The 23,749-nt window shown below is 54.2% G+C and overlaps 1 protein-coding gene and 1 long non-coding RNA gene across 3 annotated transcripts; both read left to right on the top strand.

The window, feature by feature from the left end:
• Positions 1-601: 601 nt before the first annotated feature.
• Positions 602-2,525, top strand: LOC116077632. Its single transcript, XR_004113296.1, has 3 exons — positions 602-897; positions 1,590-1,644; positions 2,366-2,525. It is a non-coding gene; the product is annotated as an uncharacterized LOC116077632 (long non-coding RNA).
• Positions 2,526-2,847: 322 nt separating this feature from the next.
• Positions 2,848-23,574, top strand: Srebf1 (sterol regulatory element binding transcription factor 1). Of its 2 annotated transcripts, none has more exons than XM_031352315.1 (19): positions 2,848-3,022; positions 15,780-16,202; positions 16,480-16,658; positions 16,738-16,875; positions 16,961-17,182; positions 17,840-17,951; positions 18,468-18,682; positions 18,801-18,996; positions 19,085-19,263; positions 19,457-19,718; positions 19,799-19,965; positions 20,110-20,278; positions 20,792-20,894; positions 21,151-21,260; positions 21,344-21,476; positions 21,652-21,817; positions 22,284-22,484; positions 22,573-22,684; positions 22,991-23,574. In XM_031352315.1, exons 1-19 carry the CDS (start codon positions 2,932-2,934, stop codon positions 23,218-23,220), a joined length of 3,408 nt encoding a protein of 1,135 aa, XP_031208175.1. In that variant the 5' UTR covers positions 2,848-2,931; the 3' UTR covers positions 23,221-23,574. The 2 variants fall into 2 exon arrangements, with proteins under 2 accessions (XP_031208175.1, XP_031208176.1); XM_031352316.1 differs by lacking the exon at positions 2,848-3,022 and adding an exon at positions 12,436-12,655.
• Positions 23,575-23,749: the final 175 nt, after the last annotated feature.

Below are 23,749 nucleotides of genomic sequence, written 5' to 3'. Positions count from 1 at the left end.
GCCTCAGAGGGTTAGACAGTTCCTGGACAGCTCGCACCAGAAGTCGACTCTAATGAGACCAGCCCTCATCTAGAGCCAGGATTCTCAAGTCAGCAGTCCCCTGTATAAAGTGAGATCAGGAGACTAAGCCCACCCAGGTGGCTCTGGACTCTTAGCAGTCTAGTCCCACTGTTTGCTCCTCTCCTCCTTTGCCCAGGCAGGCCCAAGCTTAGTTCCTGCAGTCAAGAAAGATAACAGGGTTATGCAGAGTGGCAGCAACCTCCAACCCAGCGCCTGCCATTCCACGCACCACCGAACTCCCAACATTGAGGGCACTGCTGAGCAGAGAGGTCCTGCTGCTTAAGGTTCAATGTCTGCAGTGCTTAAAGGGTGGGGACCAACGGAGAAGTGCATGCTGGTCCCCCAGGTAGCGAAGTCAGAGCTGGCACAGAGATCTGCGCTTTAGAAGCCCTGCTTGCAGTCGAGCAGTCCCACCAGGCAGAGCGCGTATCCTCAGGTCAGACCGCCCCGCCCCCGGGTCGAGCCGGCGCTGGGCACGTGACCAGAGCCCGAGTCCCGCGAGCGCATGCTGACGCCGCGTCACCCCACTCGGGGCCCTGCACCCATTGGCTGCGGCGCCGCGAACTGGGCCTGTCCTCTGGCACCGGGAGTCCGGGGTCTCCGTGCTGCCCACCCCGCACTGGGACTGTCGCCAGTGCAAGACAACCTTGGGCAGCTTCTGAACCTAGGCGGGTTCCTTTGCCTCCGGCCTCAGTTGTCTCATCTGTAGAATGGGAAGGAAACAGATGCCTTCCTAAGGCTTTTTGGGAGGGTTGAACGAGTTAATAGAATAAAAAAAGTATTCGGCATGTCACCAGCATGCCCCATGCCTGCACAATGCTGAGCCTGCTGACAAAGGTAACTGTGGGTCAGGCTGAGACCCCGCCCCTCCCAGGCTCGTGTGCTGAGCACCAAAGATCCCAGCAAGGCCTGAGAGCTTTGGTTGGAGGTCTGGGGTGTTTGAGACATCACCAACTTCCTCTGAAAGGCTTCCTACCACGGGAAAAGCTGCCCCTTGGCTGCTGCCCTAGAAAACCAGTCTGTGGAGAGAGATTTGTGTTGATGGTCTGACCTCCCACCTTAGGCTTTGCTTCACGGGCGGTTGGCTTTTCTTTCCTTTTCTTCTTTCTTTCCTTTCCTCCTTCCTTCCTTTTTCTTTCTTGCTTTTTGAGACGGGACAGTAACCCTAGCTCCCGCAGCAATGAAATGTGCATTTGTGGGTCTATTCTCTCTCTCTCTCTCTCTCTCTCTCTCTCTCTCTCCCTCTCTTTCTCTCTCTCTCTCTCTCTCTCTCTCTCTCTCTCTCTCTCTCTCTTGTATTTTCGAGACAGGGATTCTCTATAGCCCTGGCTGTCCTGGAACTCCCTCTGGAACTCCCTCTGTAGACCAGGCTGGCCTCGAACTCAGAAATCCACCTGCCTCTGCCTCCCACATGCTGGGATTTAAGGCGTGCGCCACCACCGCCCAGCCGGGTCTATACTCTTTACTCAGTTCCAGAACAAGGCAGATCTGTGTTGTGATGACTCCAAACACCTTGTCCTTTTCTGCAGAGACAGCTCTAGTAAGCTGACTGAGGAAACCTAGTGATCCCGGCTACACACACAGGTGAGGCGCTGGTTCAGCTGGCCTCTGAAGACCCTCACCCTTCTGGCCGGGTCAGGCTGTTGGAGTTTTTAGGAAACTGGGTGTCTTCTGATGGTGGAACTTGGCAGGGTGACCCTAAAGCAAGAGCTTCATGTGTGGTTTATAGCCCCGGCAACTCCTGTGCACCCCATTCTATGTAATTTTCTAGCAGCTATTCTGAGAAAGGAACAAAATGTGTCCTGGTAAAGCCCAGGCACACACCCCCTTCTTGCCCCAAAGACAACTAACTCTATTGGTTGGGAGGTGAGAGCAGCCCGCAGGCCGCGTGTCTTCAGTCTGAGCGAGGCAGCTTCCTGGTTGGTTCTGCTGTTGCCTTCCCACTTGTGTTACCTGTGCGCTAGAATGGTCTATTTCAGTCCACTCTGAAGAATCTACCCTCTCTCCCCTGCTTTACCTGTTCCTGAGTCACAGGGCCCAGCGTTCATTTTTCAATCTTCATTCAGACACCTGGCCTGACCCCAGGTCATGCATGATCCAGGCAGCTGGGCTCACATCCTTTGGACCTCTGTTACAGAATCCCTTCTTGACCTTGGGATCCACACATTTTCTAGGTCTTTTTGGAGACACAAGTCTCTCTATAGGGGTCGAACAGGCCCACTGGCCCTTCGGGTCCTCTCTGCCCCAATGGTAGGGATAGGTTTAAGACAGGATCACAAGTTCCAGCCTCCCCTTCCTCCTGCAGGTTCTGCCTGGGAACCCTTCCCCTCTGGAGGCCCACTTCATAAGCTGAGAGGTTGGACAGATCTCATGGGCCATGCTTCTCTAACCTCTCAGCTGGTCCATAGATAATTGGACCTTACTACAGATGAAGAAAACAGAGGCACACAGTGGTGGAGCCACACCGCGCGCCTGTAACTGCTATATTTTGGACCCAGGTCTGTCTGGTTCTAAAGAGCAAGGCTAGGAAGTGAGTTTCCTGTTCTCTGCTCCCACCCTCACGTTGGGCTCCCCATCCCTGGCCTTAGTCTAACGATGTCTGGGCTGGCTTAGTCCTGTGGCTTCCATTCGGCCCCTTGGCCTAGTACACAAAAAGCCAAGGCCCAGTGCCTGGGCACCCGCAGGAGGCTGCTGGGAACCAAGCTCCAGCAGTCTGAACCCGCTAGGCGAACTGTCTGGACGCCGACCGGTGGGCGGGGCTTGGTGGGAAACCCCGCCCCTCCACTCAGGTGGCTCCGCCCGCGGAACCCAGTTTCCGAGGAACTTTTCGTTAACGTGGGCCTCCTCCGAAGCCGGGTAGGCGCCGGCGCCATGGACGAGCTTCCCTTCGCGGAGGCGGCTCTGGAACAGGAACTGGCCGAGATGTGCGAACTGGACGCGGCGGTTTTGAACGACATCGAAGGTGCGTGTCCCGGGGCTCCGGCGCGGCCTGTGCAGGGTCGCACGTCCGGGGAGGTCCCTTGGCCGGGAACTTCTGCGCGTGCGTACTGCGCGGTCTGGCGCCAGGGAATCTAGGATTGAGCTTTCGGGACCGCAGTGGGCTTGGTTTCTGGACACGCGGAGTATCCACTGAACTCCAAGTCTGGTCCTGTATACAGTTCACAGGCTGACCCGAGGTTTCTCATTTCTTGAGTGCACCAAAATCCCCAAGGAAGTCCACGAGCGGATATTTACGTGTACCTTGGCTTGCAAGCATCTGGCTACTTTGGATAGACTAGGTCAGGAAGGTCTCTTTGAGTGCACTAGAGCTAAGGGGCAGCCCCCTCACAGGAGAGGAAAGATTCTTTCTAGGCGGAGGGCAAGGAAAAGGGCAAGGCCCTTGAGGCGGGACCTAAGTTTGAGGAGTTGGTGTGGGTCACGCTGGAAATCTGATAGAACAGAGCAGCTGCTGGGGCAGTAACTCGGAACCTAGAACATATTCACAGGCTTTCTGCACTGAGCCACACCCTAGGCGACTTAGATCCTTTAAAAACATCACTTTAACTTGCTCAGCATGATTCATCTCCAACTTCAACAACTACCAATTGGGTGGAGGGAAGGAGTGGGGGAGGATCTGGAGAAGAAAAAGTCCTACCAAATCTTCGTTACTATAAGATATGTATTGGGGCTGGTGAGATGGCTCAGCGGGTAAGAGCCGTGACTGCTCTTCTAAAGGTCCTAAGTTCAAATCCCAGCAACTGTGCAGGGTGGCTGACTACTACAGTGTAGTTATTTATAACAATAAGTAAATCTTTGGGCCGGAGTAAGCAGAGGTTCTAAATTCAATTCCCAACAATTACATGAAGGCTCACAACCATCTGTATAGCTACGGTGTATTCATATACATACAATAAATAAATAAATCTTAAAAAAAAAAAAAAAGCCTGGTGGTGGTGGCGCACACCTTTGATCCCAGCACTTGGGAGGCAGAGGCAGGCGGATTTCTGAGTTCGAGGCCAGCCTGGTCTACAGAGTGAGCTCCAGGATAGCCAAGGCTATACAGAGAAACCCTGTCTTGAAAAAAACAAAAACAAAAAACAAACAAAAGATATGTATCCATGTTAGGTGAACTGTTCAACAATCTCTGGTGGCTGTTAGCAGTTTCAAAGCATTGTATTTCTCGCCTGTTTAAGGCTGCTCCACATCCTCCTCCACCCCAGACAACCATGACTGTATTGTCCACAACAACGGGGCCTGCAGGATTACAGTAGATTGTGCCCCCTGATGCTCTGTGGATAGACACCTAGGCTGTTTGTTATGTCCAACACAGCCTTGGAATGCTGTTCCTCCATCCTCATCAGAGACCCAAATGTGCCGTCAGAGCTAGTAGGCTTGTAGTTACTGCTAGTCACCTAAGGGGAATGAAAGTTTAGAGCTATCTTGGCTGGCCTGAGTTCCTGGCATGGTTAGGGAGAGTACAATGCTTGAGTTGTTAGAAATTCCCTCTCAGTGTTGGGGTGGTCCATCCATCACAACATGGATAACAGACACTTCATGAGTTCTTGGTGTGTGCCAAGCACCATTAGGTTGAGAATCTCAGTGAATCCTTCCGACAGCCCCAGTTGGAAGACATGTTTTTAAATTACAGGTAAGAGACCAAAAACAGAGGGTAAATGACATGTCCAAATCTTGCAGCCACAGCAAGACCCAGGCTGTTGGCTCAAGAGCCTGGACCCCTGGCTCCCAAGACTGGACAAAGAGGCCAGATTGAAGCAGGGGCTGGGAGCCATGCGGCTGTCCCTCTCAACTCAGAGCAGCATTGGTCATAAGACTGGAAAGTGGTAAGGAGAGCCAGCTAGGGCCAGGAGCCCCACTGGCCATCTCCAGCCTGTTTCTCTCACCCTCTGTCATGTGACTCTTCTGTGAGCTTGCCACCTTTATTTCTGAAGGTGATGCTGTGCCCAGAGCATCAAGTCCTGCTGCTGGCTGTAACCTCAGAGGAGTTCTAGATGAGCTGTCTTCTCCTTGCTCCTGGTGTCCGGTCACTGGGGGCTGTGGGAAGGGAGCCTGTGATGGGGACTACTGTACACTGAGGGGGGAGAAGGCAAATGGAGATAGTTCTGCTCTGAGGCTGGCCAGTTACTCTAGGAGCCCTGGAGAGCCCAAGGCCTGTGACAGCCAGCTCCCCAACAGTCTACTGGCTAAAGATGTATGCATAGCTTAGGTCCAACATGGTTTACTAGGAAGCCCTCCTGAGTTCCAATTCCCCCTCTCTGCCCTGGTCTTACACTATATCTGTCTGTGTTCCAGGACTGTGTGACTCTCCCTAGGGAGAGGTGTCTGAATCTGATAGGGCACGGTTACATACTGAAGAAACAATTCCATCCAAGTTGAGCTTCACGAGCCAGTGAATTTATTGGTGTCTTAGTGTTTTATTGCTGTGATGAGACATTGTGACTACAGCAACTCTTATGAAGGAAAGCATTTAACTGGGGCTGGCTTACAGTTTCAGAGGTTTAGTCCATTGTCATCATGGCTGGAATGCATGGCACACAGGCAGGCGTGGTGCTGGAGAAGTAGCCGAGAGTTCAGTTCTACATCCAGATCCATAGGCGAGAGGCCCTGAGCTTGGCTTGAGCTTTGGAAACCCCAGAGCCCACTCCCAGTAATACACACACTTCCTCCAACAAGGCCACACCCCCTAATCCCTCTCAAGTAGTGCCACTTCCTGATGACCAAGCATTCAGTGGGATTGTGCAGACTCCCAAACAGCTGTGCCACTGTCAAGTCTTACGCCGCCGGCATAGTGACAACCTTTGGAAAGTTGCATCTGTACTCCTAACCTCACACACCCACCCATGAATGCACCTTCTCTCTCTTGTATACTCTGACCTCCCAAGATTCCATGCAGCTGAGTGGCGAGAGAATGCAGTCTCTCTGGTCGAAGGTTCTGTAACCCTCCCCCTCCTGCCAAGAGAGTCCCATTGCTATTTTTATAGACCTAGCTATCACTGCTTCCCAGCCTGCTTTGTTGCAATATGGGACAACATTCTGTAGGGCACCACCTGTCCTGCCATCCGTGAGATGTCTTCTGTCTCTAGTCCCACCATGAACAAACACTCCTTAGCAAGTGGCATGTAATTTCACTAATCCCCAGTGCTTCCAGAATAAAGGACCCTTGTCTCAGCACGGCATTTAAGACCTTACCTCCTCCAACAGTGTCTACCCACCAAACCCCACCTTGGGTACAGCTCAAGGTAGGTGTCAGTTAGGGTTATCATTGCTGCAATGAAATACCATGACCAAAGCAACTTAAGAGAAGAAAGGGTTCATTTGGCTTACATTTCTGCATTGTAGCTCATCACTGAAGGAAGGTAGGACGGGAACTCAAGCAGGTCAGGCTCCTGGAGGCAGGGCCTGATTGATGCAGAGGCCACGGAAGGGGGCTGCCTACTGGTTTGCTTCCCCTGGCTTGCTCAGCCTGCTTTCTTATAGAACCCAGGACTGTCAGCCCAGGGATGGCACCACCCACAATGGGCTGGGCCCTCCCCCACATCAATCACTAATTAAGCAAATGCACTACAGGCTTGCCTACAGCCCCATCCAGGGAGGCATTTTCTCAATTGACGTCCCCTCCTCTCAGATGACTCTAGCTTGTGTCAAGTTGACATAAAACTAGCCAGCACAGTTGAGTACCCCTTCTTGCTTGGTCCCCATGTCCAGAGCCCCTCAGAGATGAAGCCTGAGAGCACCCTGCCCATGAGGCCTTCATGTCCAGCCTGCCTAGTGGGCAGCAGAAAACTCTCCGTTGTGCTGTTGCTCTTAGGGAGTTTGCTTCACCCTCTCTGAAATACAGGCTTGAGAGTTCCCTTGGGATGTGGTGGGGTCTGGGGACGAGGTGGCAGCTGTGTGATGCCTCTGAGAGGAGGTGAGAAAGGTGCTAGGTGTGGGTCCAGTAGCTGAGCATTACCTCTCCCCTATATCAGTTAGCTGGACACAGCTTCCCAAATGGGGGTCACGGCCTGGTGGAGGCCTAGGACCTAGCCTTTGCCTGATTGTGATGGGCCTAGGTTAGGTACTCTAGTGGCTGGAGAGTGGCTTTCTCCTGTTGGCTACATGCTTGAGGAGATGCCGTCTAAATTTTGACTTTAATTAATTTATTTTGCAGTGCTAGGGATGGATCCCAGAGGTCCATACATCACTGAGCTGTGCCCAGCCTGATGTAGAATTCCAAACTAGGAGACTTATTGGGCCATTCAGCAAGTGAAACCCACAGCCTAGCATTTCACAAGGTGGTGCGGGGGTGAGGAGGTTGCTCTCCCAGTTAGAGGAGCTCAGAGCCTGCCCTGGGGTCAAGCCATGCCATCTGGGGCTTTGGGGGTTGGAGTAGGACTGGGGGGAATTTATGGCCTTGGAGAAGCCTATTCTGACCATTATCCCCTTAACAGACACTCTACCTCCATCCCTAGCCATTTCCCAGGAAACCTTGCACCAGGCTGCCTAAACCAGGTTCCAACCCACAAGCTCCCTACTGCTGGAAGGGAGACCCAAGAGTTTTCACATCCAGCCCAACTGCGAGGCCTTGGACATGTGGCCTGACTGCTGGCATTTTGGTTCTTATCACTATAATAGACACATCACTAGAACTCGTTCTTTGGATCACATGGGACCCAGTAGAGCTTGTCAGAGGCTATCAGGCATTCTGACACACTGCCTAAGGGGTCATTCTCTCATTGTTCAGAACATGTAACCAGCAGCTGAACCTGTGGTGTTTTGCTCAGCCCATGTTGGCAGTCACTATCCAAGGAGCCCATACAGGAAGTTTCCAGAATGTTCTAGGCTGTGGTTCCAAGTCCTGAGTGTGTACTGTGTAATGGTTCTGTCTTTTTTACATGAGAGACTGGCCATTAAGGGGTCCCCACCCTGCTTTGAAAAGCAAGGCTCATCCCTAGCATCTAAGGTTAGAAGAAACTTCAGCCATAGCCTCTGTCCTGGCCTCTCTCACTGTGCATCAGAGGGGCCACTTACCCCCAGCCACTGCCCATCCTTTTGTGACGCAAGTGCCATAGCCTTGGAGACTGTCCTAAGGAGGTGGTTGGAGGAGCCAGCTGAGGTTGTCCCCACCTGAGGGAGGGCAGGACCACAGCCTGCAGTTCAGTCTCCTTCTCAGGGCAGCTACCTGCACAGGAGCACGGCAGCCTTGGAAGCACAGCAACTTCCTTAAAGCTCCCAGGAGTGCACAGTTCTGGCCCCATCAAGCAGCTGCAAATGCATAAATGTAGAAGCTAGTGCTGGTGATGCTGTGAGATGGACCGTTACTTGACCAGTCACCTGCTGGTGCTGCAGAGCAGTGCCTCTTTCCTGCAGGCTAACGCAGCCCCGCCTGATGGGAGGATTATGTGGTTTTAAATGAAGAAAGGCAGGGCATTGCAGTCTCCTGGGAACAGCTGCCACTGCACTGGGCACATGGGCTGTTTTTTGCCTCCAGAATGACCAACATCTCTTGGCCCCTCAGCTCAGGCAAACTGGTGGGGTCTGTGCTAACTGGTAGGTTCTTATCAGGGCCACGTCAGACCTACAGCTCCGGGGTGAGCTTAGGTGACCAGGACATAAGCATCCTATGGGACAGTGGAAATTCCCTGTGTGGTGGATCACATCTGTAATCCCAGCACTCAGGAGGTAGAGGCAGGGGTCAAGAATTCAAAGTCATGCTCAGATATATAAGTGAGGTTTGTGTCCTGCCTGGGCTATTTGAGATCCTGTTTCAAAGCCACACCCACCCCACCCACCCCTGCTGCTCTTTAGCCTTCACTTGCTAGCCCTTCCTGATATCTGAAGGTATCCCAGCATTCCTGTCATCCTGCCCTCCCCTGGGCTGACCCTGCCAGGAACATCCTTACTCTCAATTCTGCCCACTTGGAAAATACCCATTCTCTCCTCAGACTTGCTCAGCTGCTAACCCTGACTCTCCCCATGGTCTGGTGTCATTGTTGGTGGGGAAGCTAAGCTGCAGGCCCTTCTTGCCTCGGGTGGGGACCCTCTCTTCCCCTGCTTTTTTAGTTTATTTTTTACGTTTTTTATCTTTCCATACCTGGCTTTTTGTGGGGGTTAACCTCAGGTCCCTCTGCCTGCACAGCAAACACTCCATCTTCCCCACCCCTCTGCGCATTAGTTGCTGAGTGGAGGCCCAGGTGGTTGAGGGCCTTTGCTGAGGCCTGGCACAGCACCCTGTGCTGTCTCTGTGCAGATGCAGAGGTGATACAGGCTGGTTGGCCAGGGGCTCACCTCAGGCCGCATCTGTCTGGGAGCAGACAGGGCCCTGTGGACCAGCAGAACTGAGCCAGGGTCTCAGATTCTTCCTGAGGCTGCTGAGAGCTCTTGTGCTCTTGATCCCTCTCTGGACCTTCTCACCAGGAAGAGGTCCTGAGGCCAAGCGTGACTCTTTCATCAGCCTGTGTGTGGCCTATCCCCTTCCAGGAAGAACCACATTCTTTTAATCCCCTGGAGCAGGGCCTCTGTGTGCACAAAAGGCAGTCTATACCCCTGTGCCCTGGCACCCATGTGACAGCCAAGGACTGGAGTGCCTGCCAGGGACTTCTGAGGAGTAAGGGCCTGGGGAGCAGCAGATCAGGCTGTATGCCTGGAAGAACAGTGAGCCACAGCCCGGTCCTCTAGCCTGCAAGTCCCCAGGCAGGGGCCACTGTCCTATGTCTTCTGCGGGAGGTGGTGCCACTTCTCTATGCAGCTGCTCCCCTTTTCATGCCTGCCATCCTTCAGTGCATGGGATAGTTTGCAAATCCTGTAGGCTCACTGGGATCCCAGCATGCCCCTGTCCTTACTCTGAACTACTGTTTCTACTTCTGCCCTCACACCTAGCTCATACTGTCTCTGTCTTTAGGGCTCACCTTTTCTTCTGGCCAGCGTTGTTCCTTCCCTTGTGGCCCTATTTATTCTGACTGCGCTCGTGTCACCTCCCCAGGCAGCCTTGAGAACCACCTGTTTTTGCTTGCCCAGCCTCTAGGTCATGGTGCTCTCACCTCCCCACTCGTCTCACACCCCACCCCCACCCCAAACTTGTGTGCTGCTGGTTTCTTGGTGGAGTGGAAGTATCCTCAGGGGCAGGGTTCCGTGCTGTCTGAATGAACCCTGGCAAGTGGCTATCACCTAGGATGGGCCTTTGATACTGTTGGGGAGGGACACTGGGGCTTCATGTTTCCTGTTGAAGCCAGAAAGGATCAGGGCCTGAGAAGGGGGGAGGGGAGAGGGGTTGAACCCAGGAGGCTTGCACCCGTGTCTCCTTTTGTCCTTGTGCTTCAGATCATGTATGAGAAGTGGAAGGTGCACGTTCATGGAAGTCTGTATTCAGCACGTCCTGATGGCTTGAAGCTTGGTTACTATGCTGCCCCTTTCCTGACTGCTGACCCGCTGAGTCCTAGTCCTTCCTAGGGTGAGGCAAGGAACACTCACTTCAGGTGTGCAGTGTGCTGGCCTCCGCCTCAGTTCTTATGTGCTAATCCCTTTCAACATGTTAAAAACCTACCACATGCCTAGGGTTGACTTGAGTCCTACAGGTCACCCGATAGCTCAGGGTCTAGTTTGCAGCTCTAGCCAATTTCAGTGACCGCTGAGAAGAAACACATTTGCTGAGACCATTTTGAGTGGGTAGGTGCTTTATAAACTTGTTCTCCTGGAATCGCCACCCCGGAGAGGGGTAGAGTCTGGACCTGGGGGCTCTTAAAGGCATCCAGCTAGGTCCTGATGCACAGCTGGTAGGGATAAAAGAAGAGAAAGGCCACAACACATGGCCCAGACCCTTGGCAGGCTTGTTCTCAAGGAGATTGCCAAGCTGGCTTTGAGATCCCATCTCTCCTCAAGACTCCACCATGGCCACCAGCATCTACAGAAATAGGCTAGCAACCCCACTCAGAAGGTTGTGAGGGGGGAGGTCAGGCAGAGCAGGGTCGGGGCTGGGCACACATGCCACTAGGTGTCAGGCCTGCTGCTGGCACACTGCTTGACTAAGGCCGTTGTACTCACAAGCCTGCCCATATGCTTGGGCCACACTTGTCCGGTGTCCAGATAGGGACAGGGGTGTGGAGGCTTGACACTGCCTGTACGGAGTGGCTGTTAGATGACCCTCCCTGCCTGCAGGTCTTTCCGTATTCAGGATTCAGAAATGAGAAGTACCAAAGTAGGGTCAGCATTGGGGAGCCTCATGCCTGGACTCCAGGCCTCTGTCTTCTGGTGTCAGGACTCTTCCCTGCCTTAAATCAGGTGACATCAGAGACTTTCCCAGGAGCTGTGCATGGTTTGTTTGGGGACTCACGAGCACTTGCAGGTTGGACAGAACGGTGTCAGAAAAGATGTTTTCTTTGGAACCTCCTATGAAGATGTAGAAGGACCTAGAAAGGGGGTCAGGGGAATGTAAGGAGCATGTGGCTGTTTCCCAGCCAAGACTCTGAAAAGAGAGATGGGCCACAAGTTCCTGACACTCATGAGGAGACTTGGTCGCTGGCCCCCTCCCAGGCTGTGTGAGTTCCTGGTCTGCTAGCTAGGCTGCCAGACCTTTCTGGGCCACTGCCACAGAAGCTAGGTTGCTGGCCATCACTGGTGGGATGGTGATGGCTGTGTGTGTGTGTGTGTGTGTGTGCACGTGCGCACAGTATGAAAGAGCTTTTACCTTTGCCAGCAAGGGATAAGGACAGACTTGGCATACCCATAATACCCACTGCCTTTCCCTTCTGTCCCAGTGACTGGGTCCCGTCTGGCCTTTGCATAGTGCTGTAAGAAAATCAAGTCAGGCTTCACTTGTTGACAAGTGAACACGGCAGGGGGCTGTGATACCTTGAGGGAAGTCACTGACCCAGCCTAGGGACATCAGAGCTGAGACCAGCATATGCTGGGTGTGCGATTTGAGGTAGGATTTCCCTTGCTTACTCCTGAAGGCAGTTTCATGAGTGATCTAGGTCTGGGACCATCAGCCCTCTCTTTGAAACAAGTGTTCTCATCTTGAGGCTGCTCTGCTAGCTGGATGTCCCTGCACCACCAACAGCCACTATCTAAAGGCAGCTATTGGCCTTCTTCAGACTGTAGGCATATCATCTCTTGCTGCTGCCATTCAGTGTGAAGGGCTAGGAGTGGGTAAACTGAGGCTAAAATGGTCCAGGCTAGTTCTGGATGTGTGCGAACCAGCTGTGGGAACACAGAGCTTCTGGGATCAGAGCCAGCCGCTGTCCGGATTCCGGACCTAGGCTCTTCTCAGGGATGGTTGCCTGTGCAGCCGAGGCTGGGACGGCAGTGACCGCCAGTAACCCCGGCGCGCGCTGGCGCAGATGCGGTTAAAGGCGGACGCCCGCTAGTAACCCCGGCCCCATTCAGAGCACCGGGTGAAACTCGAGCTGCCGCCGTCGGGGCTGGGCGGGGCCCTAATGGGGCGCGGCGCGGCTGCTGATTGGCCATGTGCGCTCACCCGAGGGGCGGGACACGGAGGCGCTCGGCGGGCTTTAAAGCCTCGCGGGGCCTGACAGGTGAAATCGGCGCGGAAGCTGTCGGAGTAGCGTCTGCACGCCCTAGGGGCGGGGCGCGGACGACGGAGCCATGGATTGCACATTTGAAGGTATTTTGGGGAGGACCCTGCACTCTATTCCTTTACCAGGGTCTCTGCCGCGGATCGCAATACGGTGTTCTAACAGAGAATGCAGGACGGCCCTGCACCACCTTGGGCTGGAAATTGGTGGGCCTCCTTAGTTAAGCAATCCTGCTTAGGGACTGACTACAGCATCTTGCAACGTAGACAACTTTCTCCACATCTGCTTTTCCTCTGGGCAGGGTCTGGAGAAGGAAACAAGAGGGCCACTGCCCTGTCTGTCCTGGAGTCTGACCCATTTGGTGGCCCTACACTGGACATCTTGGACCCTCCAGGCAGAAGGCAGGCTTTCCAGGCTATCAGTTTTTCTTTCTTGACTCTAGTTTCCCCATTTAGCAAGCGGGCTAATGGTAAGTGGGCATGAGAGACGGAAGATCCTATGATTAAAAGTACTATTCATGACCCGCAGAAATCTGGAGAGTCTGCAAGCATCCTTCTGGCTGAGCCTGCCACCCTGTTTTGTTCTGTTCCGCAGCCAAGGGCAGCCCCTCCCCTGCAGTAATGTGCCTCTTGCCCAAACATACATCTATGGGCAGGATTGATACCCTGCTCTGGTGGGCAAAGCCTCACACAGGGGTGTCAAACGGTTTAGTTTTAATCCTTTTTTGCAGAGGAGGAAACTGAGGCCCAGTGAGAGGAGGCAGGTGCCCTCCTCCAGTGCAAGTGGTGGTGTAGGCAGGGGATGTGAGAGCACTGCTGGGCCCCCTAGTGTTATGCTCATGAATGCGATAGAGCCCTTTGACCCAAAAGGTGGCCTCCATGAGTGGGTGAGAGGGCCCTGGACTGAGCCAGCCAGGCTGCTGGTTGCCAGCTGGGGAAGAGGGCCTGTAGCTGGGATGGAGCCAGCGGGTATGTTTCAGTCCCTGTTAGGAGGAAGGAGCCAGGGTAAGAGAGCACTTTGCTTTTCCAGAGGGGAAACCAAGGCCAGAATGGCCAGACCGGAGGACTTGGCTTCATGCCTAGAACACACAGATACATTGGCTGGCTACTTGACCAGCAGCTGGTTTTGCTCCAAGCCTTGGTATACTCTGCTGAGGAATGGGTTAGTGATGGCTGCTTTGCCTCTGGCTTTTTCGGTGGAACAAGAAAAGGTGCTGCAACAATAGCTCAAGCTGTTTGGTAGACCTGGGTCTGAAGTCTGCCGTGTGCTGTCTGGATGTCTGTGGTCCTCAGCATCAATGTCCTTTCTTGCCTCTAGAGCAGGCGAGCGCACCTCAGTTGAATTGGTGGTGGTAGAGGTAGTGGCTAACTCTCAGAACACTGTCAGGTAGATTTGGACTCTGAGAATAGGCTAGCTCAGTGAGTTCACTTGTAGAGCAGGGCATCTGTTTCACCTACGTGGGCTCAGTCAGTATGGTGGCCTCCGAGTGGACCCGCTGTTTGGCCAGACCCAATCTGCTGCCATAGATAGACCTTCTCACTGTTTGAGTCCATCCAGGGTGGAGAAGGACCTTGCCTGGCGTGGATATCTGCCTTGTCTGATATTTCTGTTTGGGAGTTCCACTCCCAAAGGTCCTTAGAATTATCCTGTCTCTCTGTAGTCCCTGCTTCCCTTGTAACTGAGTGGGTGGGTGACATCACTGGAACCTCAGTAGTCTCTGAGGTTCTTTCGAGTTCTGTGTGCAGGGGACCCTGTGGAAACACCCTTAAAGGAAGAGCTCAGGAGTGGCAGTGGGCACAGACACTGCTCCTGTGTAAAGGCTCCTTTGTTCTGTGTCCCCTCTGCCCTACTGCCTGTTAGGACCTGTTCCTCTACTGAGAACTGGACCTCCTGAGTGTGTGAGGCATGCCCTTGTTTTACAGATTGAAAAATTGAGGCTCAACTGGAGCAGAGTAGAGCTGTCTGTGTCTTAGACTGAGCATGTGTTCTTTTAACAAGCCATTCAGGCGGAGAGGGGGCAGCAGGGCAAGAGAGGCATCTCTCTGCCATCTTGGATGGCTTTCCGCCTTCAAGCAATCACTTGGAGCTCACCATGCAGTGCAGGCAGCACCTGCATGGTTGGAGGTTGGAGGGGCTGAGCAGTGGATGTCTCATGAAGGTGGAGTTAAAGGTTACCTCCGTCCATGGCAGGATTCATTTGGTAAAACATTTGCCTTGCCAGCATCAAGACCTGGATTTGATCCCTAAAATCCAAGTAAAAAAATATACCAGGTGTCCGTCAGTCTCCAGTGTCCTGAGGGGGTGGGATTGGAGAAGTACTGCATACGTATGGACACAAACACACGTGTTCACATTAAACAAACAAACAGGACAGGCCAAGGTAGAGTTCAGTGGTGGAGTATGTGCTTATCATGTGTAATTCCCTGCTCTACTGTGGCACACACAAAAACCACCAACCCAAGGAAATAAAACACACTAACAGAGAAGCCACTCAGCATTCCCAGGGAAGCTCTTGGTTCTTGGATGGGATTTGTGTTTTCCTTCCTTGTGAGGTATGGTTCCATCAGACTGCTCAGCTGGGTGCCCATTCTTTTTTTGTTTGTTGTTTTTGGAAAGGGTTTCACTATGTAGCCTTGGCTGTCTTGGAACTCACTGTGTAGACCAGACTGGCCTTGAACTTAAAGAGCTCCACTTGCCTCTGCCTCCCTGGGATTAAAGTAGTGCGTCTCCAACCAACTGCCTGGCTGGACTTTGATTCTTGAGGATAGTTTCCCTGGTAGCTGAGACCCCGGCTTTGCTATGCGTAGCATAGGCAAGGTTTTCGTCTGTTTTGTTCTTTGATTCCAAGCCTTGGGGAGAAGTGGGCATAGGAAGAATGCCTTGCCTGGTTGGTGTAGGCACTTGGTACATGCTGAGTGGGTAAATGCGTGAACGGATAAATGTGGCCCGGCTGTGTGCTATGCTGTGGATGTTAGATGTCGGGTGGTATTGGTGAGAGGCAAGAGCATTGAAGAGGGCAGTCTCAGCCAGCCCCAGCATGAAGCGCTGGCTAGAAATGAGTAAGTCAGGATCCCAACAGTACAGGCCTTTCTGGGTGTGCCCAGGACTGTCAGCTGCACACATCACAGGCGACTGTGTCTGGAGCATTAAGAGTCCTCGGGAGCTGGCCTTCTTACCCTGCTGTCACTCATTCATTGTTGTCTCTTTCCCCAGACATGCTTCAGCTCATCAACAACCAAGACAGTGACTTCCCTGGCCTATTTGATGCCCCCTATGCTGGGGGTGAGGCAGGAGACACAGGCCCCAGCAGCCCTGGTGCCAGCTCTCCTGAGAACTTCTCTTCTCCTGCTTCTCTGGGCTCCTCCCTGGAAGCCTTCCTGGGAGGACCCAAGGTGACACCTGCACCCTTGTCCCCTCCACCATCGGCACCCGCTGCTTTAAAGATGTACCCGTCTGTGCCCCCCTTCTCCCCTGGGCCTGGAATCAAAGAGGAGCCAGTGCCGCTCACCATCCTGCAGCCCCCAGCCCCACAGCCATCACCGGGGACCCTCCTGCCTCCGAGCTTCCCTCCACCACCCGTGCAGCTCAGCTCTGTGCCTGTGCTGGGGTACTCGAACCTGCCTTCAGGCTTCTCAGGTGAGCCAGTGACAGAGGAGGCAGAAGAGTGGCCGTTGTGCTCTTACAGAGGAATTTCCAGGCTTCAGCAGTCAGGTGGTCATCCTGCGGCCCAAGATGCCCTTTGGTTCTGGCCCCAGTGTTCCTCACCAGTTGTCTAGCTAGAAGGTGGTACATGGGCAGGGCCTGTCCTACTAGGAAATAATAGGGGTAGTTATGTGAAGCCCATAGACAAGCCAGATGGAGTAAAGGTAGGTGAGGCAACCTGTGCCAGCAACCTTTAACTTTGTCTCTGCAGGGACCCTTCCTGGAAACACCCAACAGCCACCATCTAGCCTGCCACTGGCTCCTATGCCAGGAGTCTCTCCCACCCCCGTCTTACATACCCAGATCCAGAGCTCAGCCTCCCAGCAGTCGCTGCCAGCCTCAGCAGCTCCTAGAACAAGCACTGTGACCTCACAGATCCAGCAGGTCCCAGTAAGTGGGTCTGACTAGGAAGTGGGGGTGGGGAAGGCCTGGGTTGGATGCCACTCATGGCCAGGTCCCTCCCACCCAGGTTGTACTGCAGCCACACTTCATCAAGGCAGACTCACTGCTGCTGACAGCTGTAAAGACAGATGCAGGAGCCACAGTGAAGACCGCAGGCATCAGCACCCTGACTCCTGGCACAGCCGTGCAGGCAGGCCCCCTGCAGGTAGATGGCTCAGGCACAAGGGAGACCGTGGGGGGCTGGCTGCACATGTGTATGTCCACCTGGTGAGATGCATCTGACCCCGCAGACCCTGGTGAGTGGAGGGACCATCCTGGCCACAGTACCATTGGTTGTGGATACAGACAAACTGCCCATCCACCGACTAGCAGCTGGCAGCAAGGCCCTAGGCTCAGCTCAGAGCCGTGGTGAGAAGCGCACAGCCCACAATGCCATTGAGAAGCGCTACCGTTCCTCTATCAATGACAAGATTGTAGAGCTCAAGGACCTGGTGGTGGGCACTGAGGCAAAGGTATGGCCGGCCACAGGCCTGCAAGACTCAAACCAGGGTAACAAGAAAGAAATGGGGCACATCAGCCAGCAGGAAATGGTATTAGGTCAATCCTCGTCACATAGTCTTATGCATCAGCTTGTCTGGGTCTGGGCAGTCCCGTTTGCCTCGTTAGATTTTTATCAAGGGTGGTCTGGATAAAGAAAGGGCTGGTCTGTGCATTGAGGATGTCGTGGTGATGAAGCACAAAAATCCTGTCCTCGAAGAACTGATATCCTAGGGGAATAGTGGGCATTGAATAGGATTTAAAAAAAAGTCAGTGTGCCAGCGGCTCACGTGTGCGGGGAAGAAAATAGGAACAGTAAAAGTTGTGGATATGAATTGGGTGGTCAAGGAAGGTCTCAATATAAAGAGCTGAGGGAAGTAGGGGAATGTGAGGTGGAGACAATAAGAACTGCAGCTGGCGAGACACCATTTTGAGTGTTCACGGGGTAACTTTTAACTCTGCCCTGAGGAGTGGGTACTGTCAGGAGACGTCAGCATAGGAGAGTTCTAGGCAGAAGGAACCATACAGAGGCCCTGAGGCAGCTGTGACACAAAGCAGCTCTGCCTCCTCTAGTATCTGGTCAGGTCAGGTCAGCTTGGCTAGCTGAGCCCTCTCCCCCTCCCTCCTCACAGCTGAATAAATCTGCTGTCTTGCGTAAGGCCATCGACTACATCCGCTTCTTACAGCACAGCAACCAGAAACTCAAGCAGGAGAACCAGACCCTAAGAAGTGCTCACAAAAGCAGTGAGTCCCCACCTCCCTCCCCCACTGCCCCGTACTCCTCCATTCTGTGAAGACACCGTGACCAAGGCAACTTATAGAAGGGTTTATCCTATTGAAGGCTTACAGTCTTAGGGGTGAGTGAACCCATGGCCATGGTGGTGGCGAGCAGGTAGACAGGCATGGCACTGGAGCAGCAGCTGAGAGCTCACTTACCGAGACCACCTTGAGGAAAAGAGAAAGAGCTAGCTGGGAATGGTGTGGGGTTTTGAAACTTCAAAGCCTACCACAGTGACACATCACCTTCAGCAAGGCCATACCTCCTAATCCTTCCCAAACAGGAATGGGGGCCAAGCGGTCAAACACATTCTATGAGAGCCATTCTCATTCAGATCACCACCCCATGCCAGCTTCTTTAGCCCCGCCCAACCTTTGTCTCTGGCTCTTACCCTGCCTTGGCTCCTGTTTTGATCAAAACCAAGTAAGTCCTGGAGCTTTGGCAGCCAGGCCTCTCTTCCCAGCCGTTCTTTCTGCCTGCAGAATCACTGAAGGACCTGGTGTCAGCTTGTGGCAGTGGAGGAGGCACAGATGTGTCTATGGAGGGCATGAAGCCTGAAGTGGTGGAGACACTGACCCCTCCACCCTCAGACGCTGGCTCACCCTCCCAGAGTAGCCCCCTGTCCTTTGGCAGCAGAGGTAGCAGCAGTGGAGGCAGTGACTCTGAGCCCGACAGCCCAGCCTTTGAGGATAGCCAGGTTGGACTCTGCAACGTGGCCCTTTCCCTCTCCCAGAAGCCCTGCAGTCTCCGCCTTTTAGCCCTTGTCTTTGGGGCTGGCTAGGCTATATGCTCTTACCTCCCTTGCCTCCTGCCAGGTGAAAGCCCAGCGGCTGCCTTCACAGAGCCGAGGCATGCTGGACCGCTCCCGCCTGGCCCTGTGTGTACTGGTCTTCCTGTGTCTGACCTGCAACCCTTTGGCCTCACTGTTTGGCTGGGACATCCTCACTCCCTCAGATGCTACGGGAACACACCGTAGTTCTGGGCGCAGTGTGCTGGAGGCAGAGAGCAGAGGTGAGTCGGGCGAGCCCAGGTGTTGGCAGAGACCTTTGGGACTTTGGATTTCCTGAGAACTAGGTTCTGACCTTTCCTTTGCCTGTAGATGGCTTTAACTGGACCCAGTGGTTGCTGCCACCCCTAGTCTGGCTGGCCAATGGACTACTAGTGTTGGCCTGCTTGGCTCTTCTCTTTGTCTATGGGGAACCTGTGACTAGGCCACACTCTGGCCCGGCTGTACACTTCTGGAGACATCGCAAACAAGCTGACCTGGATTTGGCCCGGGTAAGAGGCTGGCCCTGGGGAGGAGCGATGGGGAGAAAGAGTGGGGTGGGCCCCTGGGCCTGGATGGTACTAGGCGCCTGTGTTCCCTTTATTTTTCCCACACCTCCCTTCATATGTCCAATCTGTCCCATCCCCCACTTTCAGCACGCCTTTGACTCTAGGGGCCCAGAGTCATTTTTCTTACTTTCTCCAGGGAGATTTTGCCCAGGCTGCTCAACAGCTGTGGCTGGCCCTGCAAGCTCTGGGCCGGCCCCTGCCCACCTCAAACCTGGATCTGGCCTGCAGCCTGCTTTGGAACCTCATCCGCCACCTGCTACAGCGTCTCTGGGTGGGCCGCTGGCTGGCAGGCCAGGCTGGGGGCCTGCAGAGGGACTGTGGGCTGAGAACGGATGCCCGTGCCAGTGCCCGAGATGCGGCTGTTGTCTACCATAAGCTGCACCAGCTGCATGCCATGGGTATGGCTGGCTGGGAGCTGGGCTCTGAGGGTCCCCACCACACCATCTCCTCCTGTTCTCACACCTCACCCACTTTGCAGGCAAGTACACAGGAGGACATCTTGCTGCTTCTAACCTGGCACTAAGTGCCCTCAACCTGGCTGAGTGCGCAGGAGATGCCATATCCATGGCAACACTGGCAGAGATCTATGTGGCAGCAGCCCTGAGGGTCAAAACCAGCCTCCCAAGAGCCTTGCACTTCTTGACAGTGAGTAGGCTAGTAGGGACAGGGCTGCGGGGCTAACCAACACGTGGCAGTGATGAGCAGGTGGGCTGGAGGCCCTCCTAGGGTCCAGCTCAGGTCTGGGCTTGAGCTTGGAGCCAGTGTGATGGTCCTGTTCCTTCTCTACAGCGTTTCTTCCTGAGTAGTGCCCGCCAGGCCTGCCTAGCACAGAGTGGCTCTGTGCCTCTTGCCATGCAGTGGCTCTGCCACCCTGTAGGTCACCGTTTCTTCGTGGATGGGGACTGGGCTGTGCATGGCGCCCCCCAGGAGAGCCTGTACAGCGTGGCTGGGAACCCAGGTGCTCTCTTGTTCTGTTCTTACCCCTACCCTGCTGTGCCTCATTCCTGTCCCTACGTCATGTTGCACTGTCCCCTCTTCTCTGAATGCCCTCATCTACCAGCTTATTTTGCCCTGTGGGTCGGGGCTTGGGCTAGGGCTGGGCTATGAGGTGGCTGGCTGGAGTTTGGTAAGGTTCTCCAGAAGCAGGAAGCAGTATGGGTCAGCAGGCAATGGGGGGATGTGAGAGGTGACTCTGGGTAACACCATCGTTGTCTTAGGAAGAGCCCTGAGGAGAGTCGGGCCATGGGTGTGTGACTAAATAGGCTCTCCTTTCCATTGTGTAGCTCGTGCCCAGCCCACCCACTTTCCTCCCTGGCCAAGCTTATGAGGGCAGGGACCCATTACTGTCTGTTAGGGTTTGGAACTAGGAAATGGCTCTGGGTTGGGACTCCAGCGTATGAAGGCATTGGTGTGGGAGGGGACTGTAGAGAGGAGGATGCCTAATCTCTTCTCCACTCACCCCTCCTCATAGTGGATCCGCTGGCCCAGGTGACCCGATTGTTCTGTGAACATCTCCTGGAGCGAGCATTGAACTGTATCGCTCAGCCCAGTCCAGGGGCAGCTGATGGAGACAGGTGAGTTTGCCTGTGTCACTCCCAGGCAAGACCTACAACAGGGCATCTGGGAAAGCCTTGTCCAACCTCTTCAGTAGCCAGAGTCTGTGTTCTCAGAGCCTCTGTGGGTCTTGCTTCCCCCATCAGCCAGACGGGTGGTGTCTTGTAGAATCATAGAGTCAGACTATGCTCGGTTGGACGGTTGGTGAGAGCCATTGTCACCCAGAACCCGATATGGCTGCCATCTGTGCTGACAGCTCTCTCTGTCCTGCCTCAGGGAGTTCTCAGATGCCCTCGGATATCTACAGTTGCTCAATAGCTGTTGTGATGCCGCTGGGGCTCCTGCGTGCAGTTTCTCTGTCAGCTCCAGCATGGTCACCACCACTGGTGAGCTCTAGACCCCTGTCCTGACGCCTGCCAGGCCCAGATACAGTGTGGTTGAGGGTCAGGCACCTTCCCCTCTTCTGTAGGCACAGACCCAGTGGCCAAGTGGTGGGCGTCACTGACAGCCGTGGCGATCCACTGGCTGAGGCGGGATGAAGAAGCAGCTGAACGCTTATACCCACTGGTAGAACATATTCCCCAAGTGCTGCAGGAGACTGAGTAAGTACCCAGCCAGGTCCTTCTCACCCGGCTTTGGGCCCTCAGTACTTTGCTTAAATATCTGTACAGGAAGGACAGTGTGCCCTCCTCCCCAGGAGTCTAGAACCATGGTGGGAGAACTCAGGGAGGGGCTGTAGTCGGGTCTAACTTCCTATGTCTGCCATGGCTCCAACAGGAGACCCCTGCCCAGGGCAGCTCTGTACTCCTTCAAGGCTGCCCGGGCTCTGCTGGACCACAGAAAAGTGGAATCCAGCCCAGCCAGCCTGGCCATCTGTGAGAAGGCCAGTGGGTACCTGCGGGACAGCTTAGCCTCTACATCAACTGGCAGTTCCATTGACAAGGTGAGGGGTAGTGTGGGTTCCTGTCTAGGCCAGGATCGCAGCTATCCATTCCCACTTTCTTGGAGTTAGTACAAAAATAATGCTGAATGAATGGGCTTACCTCAGTTTTTGACGAAGGCTTAAGTCTTGGGGAGATCTCACTGTTTCGCCACCACCAGGAAGAAGGGGTGTGGAGAGCAGACTGGCAGGGCTCCTGTTGGGGGCCATTGTCGGGAAGGCTGCCGGCTTGTAGCATGAGGCCTAGAGGAGGCGGCCCTGTGAAGCACTGCAGTTGCACTGCATGTGTGAGGTAGATGCAGTGCCTCAGTGATGCAACCTGGAGTCAGGCCCTGGCACTGTGGACTTTCTGCCCTTCCTGATGCTAGAGCCTCTCAGGGGGTGTGAGCCTTGAGATAGGGTGGCCCTCAGGTAGGGAAAGGTTGATTTCCATAGGGAATTCCTCCCTCTGCCCTGGCTGCCATCCCAGGCCATGCAGCTGCTCCTGTGTGATCTACTTCTTGTGGCCCGCACCAGTCTGTGGCAGCGCCAGCAGTCACCCGCTTCAGCTCAGGTAGTTCACGGTACCAGCAATGGACCCCAGGCCTCTGCTCTAGAGCTGCGTGGTTTCCAACACGACCTGAGTAGCCTGCGGCGGTTGGCACAGAGCTTCCGGCCTGCTATGAGGAGGGTGCGTACCAGTGTTCTTACAGTGGGGCGGGAGGCAGGAAGCCAGGGGAGAGTAAATCTGGAACTGGCAATTATTCCTCGCCTCTCAGGTATTCCTACATGAGGCCACAGCTCGGCTGATGGCAGGAGCAAGTCCTGCCCGGACACACCAGCTCCTGGATCGCAGTCTGCGGAGGAGGGCAGGTTCCAGTGGCAAAGGAGGTGAGGAGATGGCTGCACTTACAGGGCTCGTGAGGGTCTGGGGCTGGTTACAGGGCTCGTGAGGGTTGGGGGCTGGCTTGGTCTAGTATAAGGCATATTGAGAGCTGAATTACAGAAATCAGCTGGGGATGACAATTTTTGAAGCAGTCATAGGGAGGAAGCTGAGCCCACCTGTGTGCCCACCTCAGGCAGAGAAAGCGTCCAAGTGTTTGGACTTCTGTGTAGAAGAGCTCAGATACCTGCACATGGGGTGTGAGCTCAGCCAGACCCAAGCCTCCCTTTCTTTGATGTGATCTGTATGTGCAGGCACTGCAGCTGAGCTGGAGCCTCGACCCACGTGGCGGGAGCACACAGAGGCCTTGCTGTTGGCATCCTGCTATCTGCCACCTGCCTTCCTGTCGGCCCCTGGGCAGCGAATGAGCATGCTGGCTGAGGCAGCACGCACTGTAGAGAAGCTTGGCGACCACCGGTTACTGCTCGACTGCCAGCAGATGCTCCTACGCCTGGGCGGCGGGACCACTGTCACTTCCAGCTAGACCCCAAAGCCTTCCCCAGTATGAGAGACCCTTGAGGACATTTGTCATTGGCTGTGGTCTTCCAGAGGGTGAGCCTGACAAGCAGTCAGGATCATGCTGACCTCTAGTGGCAGATCTGGAGATTGCAGAGGCTGCACTGGCCCAATGCCACCTTCTTGCTCTGTAGGCACCTTAGTGGCTTTTCCCTAGCTGAGGGCCCGTCTGGAGGTTCACCACCTGGGAGACCTGTACATAGTGTAGATCCGCTGAGCCGGGCTCCTGGGCGGGCTCATGTACTACTTTGACTTTTGCATACTTTATTTTCATAGGTTGAGAAATTTTGTACAGAAAATTAAAAAATGAAATTATTTATAACTTCAGTTTTGTTTATCTGGGTAGGTGGATGTCTGCCTCATCTGATTGCTATCCTTCCTGAATTGTCCTTTGGGGAGCTGGACTTCCCATCTGCTGTAAGAGTGTATTTGCTAGCTTCTGCCTTGTGATGGTATGTTGAGCCAACTTGGCCTTCTGATCTCATGGCTATATCAAC

Source organism: Mastomys coucha, unplaced genomic scaffold (genome assembly GCF_008632895.1).
Source record: "Mastomys coucha isolate ucsf_1 unplaced genomic scaffold, UCSF_Mcou_1 pScaffold5, whole genome shotgun sequence".
Lineage (NCBI taxonomy): Eukaryota > Metazoa > Chordata > Mammalia > Rodentia > Muridae > Mastomys > Mastomys coucha.
The sequence above is the reverse complement of the archived record's forward strand: the minus strand, read 5'-3'. Positions and strand labels throughout refer to the sequence as shown.